Raw genomic sequence first — 11,575 nt, 5'->3', positions numbered from 1 at the left:
ATTAGTGTATAACAATGCATATATTCAGCAAACTGTGGTCACTGAGGTAAAAATTAGAAGTTAATAATCGAAATCTGATGTATTTTTAACATGTTGCAACTGTCCCCAGTCTCCCCTACATTTCTAAGGCGCTACATAAACCATATTCTTGCAAGTCAAATGGCATTGTTAGGATTGTAATTGAATAAATAAATAAATAAATAAATAAAACATTAACTGAGGCATTATAATACAAAAAACATCGACAACAAATCTATATTTAATCATTAATCAAAAGATAAATCCTCTGATGTTATTAAATACAGAACAAAAAAAGGGAGGGGCGGGTTGAACCTGAACGCAACACTTTGATTGACAGGCCTTCGTTGCCCAGTCAACAATAGAAACGGGAGTGGTTTACGTCAGTGTGTGGCGTTCTGAGGAGGGGGCGTGCCTACGAGCAATGACGACCAATCACGAAGCGCGTGGGACTGCCGAAGCCGCTCGTGCTGCTGCGGATGGGCGGGGCCGCGTTCAGGAGCTGTGTAGAGAGGCAGTGAGAGAGCAGAGGGAGCAGAGAGGAGAGGAGAGAGAAAAAACAGACGGTGGGGATGTGTGTGTGTGTGCGGTGAACGGTGCTGCAGGTACAGTCAGAGCCGGATACAGGTCTTACAGCCGCACCGGACCGCGGCAGAACCGCCTCAGAGCCTGCCTCTCTCCTCCTCATCCCCTCATAACGACCCTCCGCGATGTCGGGCGGAGGAGAGGTACGCGTCCTCCGCCAAGAGCCCGGGCAAGAGAGCCCGAGGATGCCGGCCTGGAAGAGAGAGATCTTGGAGAGGAGGAAGGCGAAGGGCGGCGGGTCTGGAGGAGCCGGTTCAGCGGAGACGAGCCCCGGCGGTGCGGGGTCGCAGCGGGTTAACGGAGAGCTGACGGGAAATGTGAACGGCAGCAGCGGCGGCAGCAGCAGCAGCGGCGGCGGACCCAAGAGAGACAGCGGACCGAGCGGCGGGTCCGGGCGGAGCTACACCATCACCACAGCCAGTCAACACTTCGCGAACAACAAAGAGCCACGGCCGATGGACGCGGAGAGGACGGCACCGAGGGAGGGCGACGGACAGGAGAGCCTGGTGCTGCAGGAAAGCCTGGGCCCGCTGGAGGAGAACCCCTTTATCAAGCTGGAGAAGGAGCGGAGGAGGCGACAGGACCGAGAAAACGCCGCTCGTCCGGTCCAGCACATCCTGGAGCTGTATGGCAGTGTACCCGGCATACGGACTATCCGCGCGGAGAATATTATCATAATTGAGTCGGATCCGGATTATTTCCCGGAAGCTGGAGGGCTCAAAAGCGGGTCCAAATGGCAGCAGAACGGTGTCAGTAGTTACAGCTCTCTGAACGACCTCCTGGACCGGAGAGGGAGTGCTGTTACCGAGATAAGAGCCAAGGAAGTGGTAATTTATGACACCACGTTAAGCAAGAGTGAGGAGAACTTGAGCACCCTGGGCCGCCCTGATCATGAGGCCCCATCATATGAGACAGGTGAGGGTCAGGGCAGGGTGAGCCGGATGCTGCAGAAGTTTGACAGCAACTACGGGAAGCTGCAGAAGAAGTCCCACAGCACAGAGAACCTGCTGGACCTGGACTGTAGTGCCAGCAGCAGGCCACGACTCTGGTCCAAGCCACAGCCAGATCTGGTGCCAAAGGCCAGGCCGGGCCCATCGGTCAGCAGCCCGGGCAGCAGCCAGCCATCGTCGCCTGTCTTCCAGGGCCCCTTGTCTTCCAAACCAAAGTCGCAGCCTGCTGTCTCTGAGGTGGGCAGCCCCCAGCGCCTTGCCGGGCCCCCTCAGCCTGTGTCTTCCTTCCGTCAGCGGTTTGAGGAGAGCGGAGGCCGTGGTGCAGATGAGCCAGACAGGGGGCAAACCAAGCCCGTCCGAGAGAGAGACTGGGAGGGCTCTGAGGTGCCACCCAAACCCAAGGTGCCATGCTCTCCAGAGACCCGTCGTGTCCGTGCCGAGTCCCCCTCAAGCCCCATCTCATTCAAGGTGTCGCGCTCCTCATCCGACTTCGAGATCCGTCCCTCTCCAAAGCCAGACCTCACCCGAATTCCTGACTCGGACACCCAGGCACGGGCCCTTGCAAACCTGCGCCTGCAGTCCCGCAACTCCTTCACAGTGATCCCCAAGCGGCGTGTTGGTGCCTCCTCTGGAACAGGCAGCCCAACACCATCCAGCCCAGTCAGGTCTTCCCCTTCCCACAGAGTGGCAGAGGTGCCCACTCCAGGAGTGCCAACCTCCCACCCCCCTACGCCCACCTTGACAAAGAGAATTGAGGAGAAGGAGGTCGAGAGGCCGGTGAGGCAATCCAAGCCTGAACCACCTCCTTCTGTTGCCACAACTCCAGCGCCTCCGACGACCTCAGAACCCTCGTCTCCACCTCCAGCTCCCTCCTCTCCACCTGCTCTGTCTTCACCCCCCTCTTCTCCGGCTGTCCCATCTTCACCCTCCTTCTCTCCAGTTCCCTCCGACTCTCCAGCCCCGTCTCCTGTCCCTTCCACCCCCTCCCCAGCTCCAGAGCAACCTCCCGTGGATCAGCTGCCAGTAACAAACATAGATGACATTGAGGTGGAGCCTCAGCAGCGTGTCCCTGCTCCCAGCCCTGTGGCGGGGAGGAGGAAGGGGAACACCTTCACTGTGGTCCCCAAACGTAGGGTGGAGCCCGAGGGCCAGCCGAGCTCACCTGAGCCTCAGCAGGAAGCCCCAAGTGAGGCTCCACCGGGGTCCACGCCGCCACAGGCCCCGTACGCTCAGCTGGGCTCCCTGCTGAAGAAACGGTACCCAGCTGTGGAGGAGATCGAGGTCATCGGTGGGTACCTGTCCCTCGCTAAGTCCTGCCTCTCCAAGTCGGGCTCCATGGGGAAGAAGGTGAGAGAACAAACTTTGTGGGTTTGTTGACAGTTGATTAATTGATCAGCCAACCATTTTGATTATCAATTAATGTTTTTTATCAAGCAAAGATGCACACAAAACAGATTCAGCTTCACATATGTGAGGATTTGTAGCTGTTAACTGAACATCTTTGGGTCTTCGACTGTTTAGCAGACAAAACAAGCCAAGTAAAGACACAACCTTAGTCTCTGGGAGTTTGTAATTGGCATTTTATTTTGACAGATTAGTCAATAATGAAAACACTGCAGCACCCAAGCACAGGAATATTATTGTGTCCTTACAATCTTATGTATCACATGTGCCAAATCTTCCCAGGAGGATCATGAAAGTTTCCTCTGATCTAAATTTAGTAGCCGAGTGCCACACGGGAAAGGCTCTGTTTGTGTGTTATCTTTTTATCTCAGTGCATCTGTCATTTTATTGTTCTGTAACCAAGCCAGTGCACCCCAGTCACCTGTGTGCCTCTGTACGGATCCAAGCAGCATTTCCTCCAACCTCCTCCTGGTTTAATCCCCACATTTATTTTCATGTGTTGTGTCGAGCGAGTGTAGTCTGCCACTCTAAATCTCCACGTCCCATCACTTGACCTGCTCTCAGGCCTTGATGCCTAAGTGGATTAAAAGCGTGTGTTTACACAGCCACTTGGAACAACACGCGGAGCCTTTTTCCTTCGGATCGCAGCCCCACAAAGGCATGTTATTTGTCACAGAGCGCATTATTGGGTTAGGTGGCCCTCCAAGCCTATTGACTGAACAATCTCATCAAGGCTGTATTCAGTTCTTAGGATTTGGCTTGGGGATTCGGGCCAGCTCTGACCTGTTCCAGACTCTTACGAACAAATTTATTGCTTCTTTCGCAGCTGAATTCATCTGTGTTTTTTAGCCTAAAGCTGAGACCTGGTCCGTAATTATAATTAAATGATAACTAAGTTTATGTTTTGGGCATCACCATTATCTTCCAATCATAATCAGATATCTGATGTTTGCTTGGCGAAGGTCTCGCCTCAAATTGCTTCTGTTTCATCTGTATTAGGGATTAATTAGATATCAGAGAACGTTTCTAATTAATTTTGAGAGTCGCTGCAGGCTGCTTTCACATTCTGCTCCGGATCAGAGTGTTGAGCATTGTTTTCAGCATGGTGGTATTTATGTTGCTCTTAACAGTCAGAGATCTCCTGGTTTTACATTACAGCACATTAGGAGCATCGTTGTGGTTCAGATGCTCAGGGTGTGGACTATAACCACAGCATCCTGGGTTTGGGCACAGCCAGGGCGTATGTCATCCCTCACCCTTCCTCTTTAGCCCTACCGTACTCCCGTCTGCCAAAGAGGAAATGTTTTGCGCATTCAGTTACATCACAGCCCTTCTATTTGTGATTCACAAAGCACCACATCGCCTCTAATGCTAAATATTTTGAGCCCTTTGGCAGCTCTTCAAACTAGGCCGGTGTCTCAGCCTCTCAGACGTTGGCCTGCAGGCCTGTTTCCTTGACCTGGTCTGCTGTAATCCTCCGCTCTCCAAGTAAATCCAACTACCTCTTACAACTGGGGCATGAAACTCAGGCTACTCAAGATTTTATCAAGTGGAAACAGTGACTAGCAAGTGCAGAGAGTCTGCAGTCACAATATTGAAAGCATATCACATTTGTACTGTGCAGGACTGGATATTGAACTTCAGTATGTCTTGGTAGTTTTATAATTTTATTTAGGCAACATTTGATGCTTGAAAGATAGAAAAGCCAGTTGCAGTTTCTCAAAGTAAAGTATCAGAAATGTTTTGTTTTGGGCCTGAAACTCCCTCCTGCCTTATAATTAGGGGCTGGAAATGTCAGAACCACTTAAGCCTATATTTATGTTTGGTACAAATGTCTGTGTGGTATGACATATTAGCCTATATAGGTTCAAATATTATTTAAGTTCGCACAACAGTTTCTGTATATTTTGAATAGCATATAGAAGTGTACTATGCTAAGGTTATGTTTATATTTACTATCATTTCTGTGCTAGAGTACAGAATAAATAACTTAAGTCAGGTATGGTGCTGTACAGACGTTTCATGCACATGGCAAAAAGATATTGCTACAACATGGTGCTTATTATAATGATGATAATAATAATGATATATTGACAAACTTTATTTATATAGCACCTTTCACACACGAAATGCCACGTAAAGTGCTTTACAATAAGGGCAGTATAAAAACAAAGAGTTGCTTCGTGACAATCCTACACATACCCTCCAAGAAAACCTTCAAGATTTGGATGTGTATTTTTAAGAGAATGCAAGTTAACAATAAGAATTTAAGCATTTATTTTCAAGAACATACCTATCTAATGTAATGTTTTTGGAGGGTCTGAGCCGATACGCAAGTCTAGAAATTGGAATTGGTATCAGAACATCTCTGCTCATGTGCGACTTTTGGGTCTTCATGGAAACTGAAGAGAACTGGGATACCTTTCAGACAAAGTGGCCGAAGCAACTGGACATGTTAGCAAGGCTTAAGTGGAGACATCACAAACGCAACGCCTTCATATGGCAGATGTATCAAAGCATTTCAAACAGTACCCGGCCTCAGGACTGAGTAAACACTCTAACTCCGAATGCTGTCATTTTTATTGCTGCACCGTTACTTTAAAAGGGAATCTGTAGGTGTCTTTTACTCACACTTCCTTCAAATTCAGCATTGTATTTTTGGTATGAGCGGAGACTCTGGGATCATGACAGGAATTTAAAATAAAGTCCTGTGGGTTTCCCCTGCAGATCATGACTTTATAATGACAGATATTTAGGCTGCTGACGTGTGTGACTAACCCACGCAACCTGATTGTGGTCTGTGTGTTTTTATTACTTGTGCATGCAGGCTACCAGTGACTGCGGCCGTGAGACATGAGCACATCCTGTCTTTTGTCCTTGTCACTCACAAACCAAACACTTTCTCCTTTTGTCATCTGTCTGCTCTTCTTGGTCATCATCAAGGCCCAGATTTTTTTTTTTGTCTTCTTTTCTTTTCTGGGCAGGGCCGCGCAGGCAATTACAAAAGCATCGAGGCTTGGCCTGGCCTGTATAATTTGTGCGGAATTTTTTGTTCAGTGCCGCTTCTGTGTGAGAGCAGCCTCCGAGAATGGCCTCCGCTCAGCGTTCTGGTCGGGGATCTGGCTTTTTTTTGAGAGAGAGAGAGAGAGAGAGAGAGAGAGAGAGAGAGCTCTTTTTTTCCAGCTAACCCAAACCATTTTTAACGAGGAACTTGGCTGGAGAAGAATGTTCCACATGCACGTCAGTACTTGAGAACTTCACCGAAGCAGATCATCAACTCTTCCTCTAGATTTTCCAAAAATATTTTACTCTCTCCACGCTCTCCTGCTGCACGTTCTGATTTGTGAACCCTCTCAAGACTTGTATGAGTGCTGAGCGCTGGACCACATCCAGCACAGTCTCATGTACTCTTGTCTTTATCGCTCCACAAGCACCTCTCTGCTTTGTGTTTTTCTCTCCCCGTCTACCCACAGTGCAGTGCTTTATTCCTGTGCGATGGTGGTTAATAAGGCCTGTCCCTTTGCTTCCAGCTTCCTGTGATCTCCTCCTCTCTATTGGGGAAGGAATTGTGGAAGAGCTATGTAGGTCAAGTGCAGCTTCTTGTACCGCATCACTCCTGCATTTGCATAAAATCGACTCGGGCTTTCTAGTGAAACACACAGGGCAGGATTGACTCTGTTTTTTCATCTGCAGTTTGATTGGATTGGGCTCTCTTGACTTTTTTTTTTAATATTTTGTTTCCTCGTGCTAGACGCCGCCGCTCTCTGTCAAGGAGAGATACAGCTGGCAACAAGACACGGGAGGGGGTGGAGTGGTTTGTTTTTGAAGTCTCTGCTCCCTCTGACCGGTTATTATGGGAAAAGGGAGACAGGCCCATGTGTTTGTCAGCACAACATCCAGAGAGACGGAGCGAGAGAGAGGAAGAGATTTTATGAGCTTACCCGCCTTTTTTCCAGCTTCTGTGTGTTCGTACACAGAAACCACTCAGATGACTAATTGTTTAAAGTGCTGCAGCATATTTATGTGTAATTATGACCATTCTGTCGAGCTAATGATTAGGTTGGGTGAAGAGGATTGTGCGATTGTTACTGAAAGGGATATTTATTCAGATGCTGTTAGTCTAATACACTTTGGGATTTGGTTAAACATCCATCTCTTTTGTTTCTCTGCTAAGACCCACCACAGCCAGTGTGTTCTCTCACAGTGAAATACTATAGAGAGGCAAAGTCCCTCACACTCCTCCGTTGTCCCCCCAAAATATGTGCAGCAGTCAATGACGAGAGACAAATCATGTTTGATTGAGTTATGAATTACACATATGATGTTTGTCAATTTAAAAGTTAATTTTGTAAGTCAAGAAAGTCACAGTTTGTCAGAGTAGCATTTAGTTTTGCGCGCCCTCCTTGCCCTCGCAAACGAAGAGGCCATTAACCGCCAGATGACGGGAACGGTGAAGAACGGGCCGACTTACAAGAGAATCTCTGAAGGACTGAGCAGCCGTGGCTTCCCTCCCACGTCACTGTTTACGTCACACGCTGAGCTACACGTTTTGTTACTTGCTCACGCCCCTATTGCCCCGAAAAAAGTGCATTCTGTATAAACAAAAGTAGGCAGGCGGCATTTTGTCGCACTCCCCGATTTGTTTTTATACTGCCAATGCTGAAAGAAGACTGATTGGGCTTTCCTGCAAATTTGCACAATTCCTGTTTAAAAAGGGCTAATTATTCACTCACTCTATAGTGGGAAATGACACTTCAAAATAAAAGCTCTGTGCTGGAAATTCACTTTACTTGAAATAAGTTGTGATTTTTACAAACTTGACATCTTTGTGAGTTACTTGCAGTCCATTCAGAATGGATCTGCAACCCACTTTTGAAACGCAATCCACCATTTGGGAACCACTGGTATAACTATTATATAGTTTGGTGCAGGGATGATGTTTATGTACAGGCCAACACAGAAGTTAGCCTCATCCTGGTTCCCTCAACAAAAAGCCAATGGGATTTTTGGATTTTGGATCATCGTTGCAAAAAGCTCTGTGGCTAACAGATGTTTATGATTCTCAAAGGTTTTGTTCAGCAAGGTAATGTCCACAAATTAATACTATTTGTATGATTTGTGAAGCGTAAATACAATTGCCAGAGGTAAAAAGTTAACATTAGGTTATAATCAAACTACAACACGGTTGCATGACTTCAACGTCACCACCATAATGAGGCTTCAAAGCTGTGCTCGGTGTGATGACGTTCTGTTGTCTCATTTAGCCACTTGTTAGCATCGGTCTTTTTTAAGACACGTAAAGGCTTCAGAATTTCCAAGTAGGGTATTTACTGGCTTATTTTATGTCCCAAAACAAAATGTGAAAGTATCTTGAGTTCGTGTGAACCACAGACCAAACACGTTTAAAAACCCCATTGACTTTGAGACGTGGGAACAGGGAGTGTTAAAATGCTAACTCATTCCCAGGTTTGAGGACTCATTCCTTCACCACTCTATTATTCAAGATTATTTGGTAACCAGGGTAACACATAATAGGTGTCAGCACATGGGTGCAGGCATTTTCCCTAATAACTTCTGAAAGTGAGTCCAGTTGCAGTCTCAGCTAATAAATGCTCATAATCATCTTATTACTTTTTGAGCTCTTTATGACACACACAGTAAAATCTGCCACTGGAATTCAGTGAATTTCCTCGTGTGGGTCATGAAGCCCTGATGATGTCACGGAAGCTGCCCAATCATTGAGCAACCTGGCACGTCATATGACTTCATGTTGGTTTGTCTGTGGGAAGTCAGTGTGACAGGTGTGACAGCAGATTATATTTAAAATATACTGTACACTGTAAGTTATAAGCTAGCTGCTTCTGCATCAATGAAACCTGCGAACATTTTTTAAAAGTGCTTTATGGTGAAATAATACTTCTCTCCCAGTCATATCAAAGTCACGTTGTTGAGGCATTGAGTGCACTCCTACATTGTGAGTGCATGTGAAGGGACGTTACCTTCCTCTGTCACATTTTTTCCTTGTGGTGAAATGTCATGCACACAGCAGGTTAAAAATACCCAAACCTAAATGGTTAAAAGCTCCCTGTAACACAGGAAGGCCAATGAAAGGGCACACTCCTTCATTTACATTGTGCGCCTGAGCTACAGGTGTGAAAGTCCATTGTGTTTAATTATTTACCACCCGGCAGACATTCCCCATCTCTCCTCCCTTACACTTCCTGACTCACCCCACCCCCTCGCCTTTTTTAAAAAAGTTTTTTTCCAAAGCAAGGGCCGCCCACTATCCTGAGTGCTTTTTTTCCCTTTATTGTAGCTGAGGTGAAATGACAGGAGACATACTTCAGATTAGAAGTGTGTCTATGAGTTGTATCTCCAAAATATTCACTTTTTAAAAAATGCACTTTTGGGACAGTGCATTTTTAAAGTATAACTGTGCTGTTTTGAGTTAGTAAATTATATGTACAGCTGTTTTATTATACTACAATAATATAAACAAATCTGTGTTGTTTGCTTGTACATCACATTCTCAAAGTCCAGTGCAGCGTCATGCTAATTTTCATCCGGACAACGCCCTCAAATCAAGACATATAATACACAAATCAACTTCCCTGGTGACATGGAGAGTCCAAAGTCTGAAATTTGTAAAGAAAACCATATTCTGGGTTTGAAAGCTGTGTTCAAGCAGGAACAAGTTGCTATTTAACTTTGCAGGCGCCTGACACAGCTTTATGGTGTTTTAAATTGGTTTTGGACACAGTTCAGTTTATTTTTTTTATATCTTAAAGCTACATTAATTGATTTTACAGTTTGATTTGACAGCTTGGCAGCAGAACAAGTCTTAAACACAACATTGACATTGTGTCACCTTATAAACAAGTTATGGCTTATGAAACAGGTTCCCATTTAGACATCCAGAGTTAGCTGTCATCTGTAGTCGCGTTTCTGACTTAGTGATGAATGAAATTTACTCTCCTATTAACTATGTTTTGGTCTTCACCAACTCCAGACAAAAATATATAGCGTTTAAGCTGCTAAAGGATCTACTATAGCAGTTTCCACCAAGCAGTCTGGCTCATTTTAGTTCAGTTCAGTACACTTTAATTTGGTTTCCATTGTGAAAGAATCTTGGATGGTACCATTAGCACCGTTCCGCACCGTCCCCATTTTTGGCCCCCCCTCTGTTGGGGTACATAGCACACAGATCTGGTACTAAAAGGTGGCGCTGTGAACACTGCAGTCTGATTGGTCAATAGAGGACGGTCACTCTGCTCAGGGCTGAGTTGTGGCTGGTTTTGAGGCTCATGTAACCACTGTTCATACATTGTTATTTTATTTCATACATAGTTTAATTCACTGGGCCGACTGCCGGCAACTTTTAAGGTCACCATCCATCCATCAGCACATCCTGACTTTTAATATGGCGACTTTGACCATTTATTTGTTTCTATTGTCTCTCTTGGATGACATACACTTTTAGTAATGAGTGGATCTTCATGCGTTTAAAATTATATATTAATTTTGACCAGATTATTTGAACTGCATATATTCTCATCATCCAGTATCATGGAGCATCATTCTGGTGCACTCCGGCAGCACTGAACCGCTGCTGTTGCCTGAGAAGGACTAAATGCACAAACCCGCAATTTTTGAATATCCCATCGAGAGAGACTCTCACTCCTGTTCTTTTTTGTTATGAAAATGTCGGCATGCCAACCCCGTTCTGTGGATGATAAACAAATTGGAGACTTCCCTTTGCATCACCTGTGACAAGGAAATACAGAGAAAGCTGGACAGAGCAGTGAGTGACAACAACCCAGCACACAAGAGTGTTGTCTGCGGTGGAAACACTAAACTGAACCAGGGTCTCGATACATGTCCATAGGAGTTAGTTTTTGGTTTTAAAGGTACTATATCGAAAGTTCTCGGTGGAAATGGGGCTTATGTTTCACCAGCTGCTCATTAGCTTTAGCCATTCCCAAATGAACTCTAATCATTGTCTGGAGTTGCCATTTCATACATGTAGCACACAACAGGAGATTGTCAGTGTCAGAAAGGTTCTCATGTACTGGAAATACTTTCTTTGGTTTAGGCAAGGGGTGCGGGAGGCAGGAGATGACGCAAAAAGTACGCTACAGAAATTGCATTTTTTTGCTTCCATAGCTGGTTCATAATTTGGTCAGAAACAACCAAGTCTCTTGCCGTTCCTTGAGCATGTCTGATTATTCAGCGTTGGTCCTTTCAGACAAAGGGTCCAGGATCTCGCTATCAAGCGTCTTCTTGTGAAATGACAATTATTCTTCTCCCTTGGATGTTTGTATTCTTCCAGTTTTACACCAGTTGCATCATAGATACATCATCAAAACACTCTTGAATACTGTGGACAGTTACCTGCTGTATTCACATATGGGCTCTATCGGACAGTGGGCTCCGTTAAATGTTCGGTTGAACTGATTCAGACATTTGCGTCCTCACATCCAGCTCCTCTGGGTAATGTCTCGATATGTTCAGGGTTGCAATGCATGTTTGAAAGGAGCTTTCGTCTGTCTACATTTGGTGCTCAGCAGGTCGTTTCCTGTGGGTTTATTAGAGCTTTTTCTTTTGTTGTTGAAAACAGC

General features: G+C 45.8%; 1 protein-coding gene across 1 annotated transcript in view; it reads left to right on the top strand.

Moving 5' to 3' along the window:
- The first annotated feature begins 530 nt into the window (after positions 1 to 530).
- The window catches only part of tprn (taperin), a 36,517-nt gene continuing 25,472 nt past the window's right edge, over positions 531 to 11,575 (top strand). Inside the window, exon 1 of the mRNA XM_050053139.1 lies at positions 531 to 2,900. Within this exon, the coding sequence (XP_049909096.1) occupies positions 729 to 2,900 (2,172 nt within the window). The 5' untranslated portion in view covers positions 531 to 728. The remainder of the gene's footprint in view (positions 2,901 to 11,575) is intronic.

This window comes from Epinephelus moara, chromosome 9, assembly GCF_006386435.1.
Source record: "Epinephelus moara isolate mb chromosome 9, YSFRI_EMoa_1.0, whole genome shotgun sequence".
NCBI classification, from domain to species: Eukaryota; Metazoa; Chordata; class Actinopteri; order Perciformes; family Serranidae; genus Epinephelus; species Epinephelus moara.
Note: the sequence above shows the minus strand (reverse complement) of the source record. Positions and strands in the feature narration are given on the sequence as shown.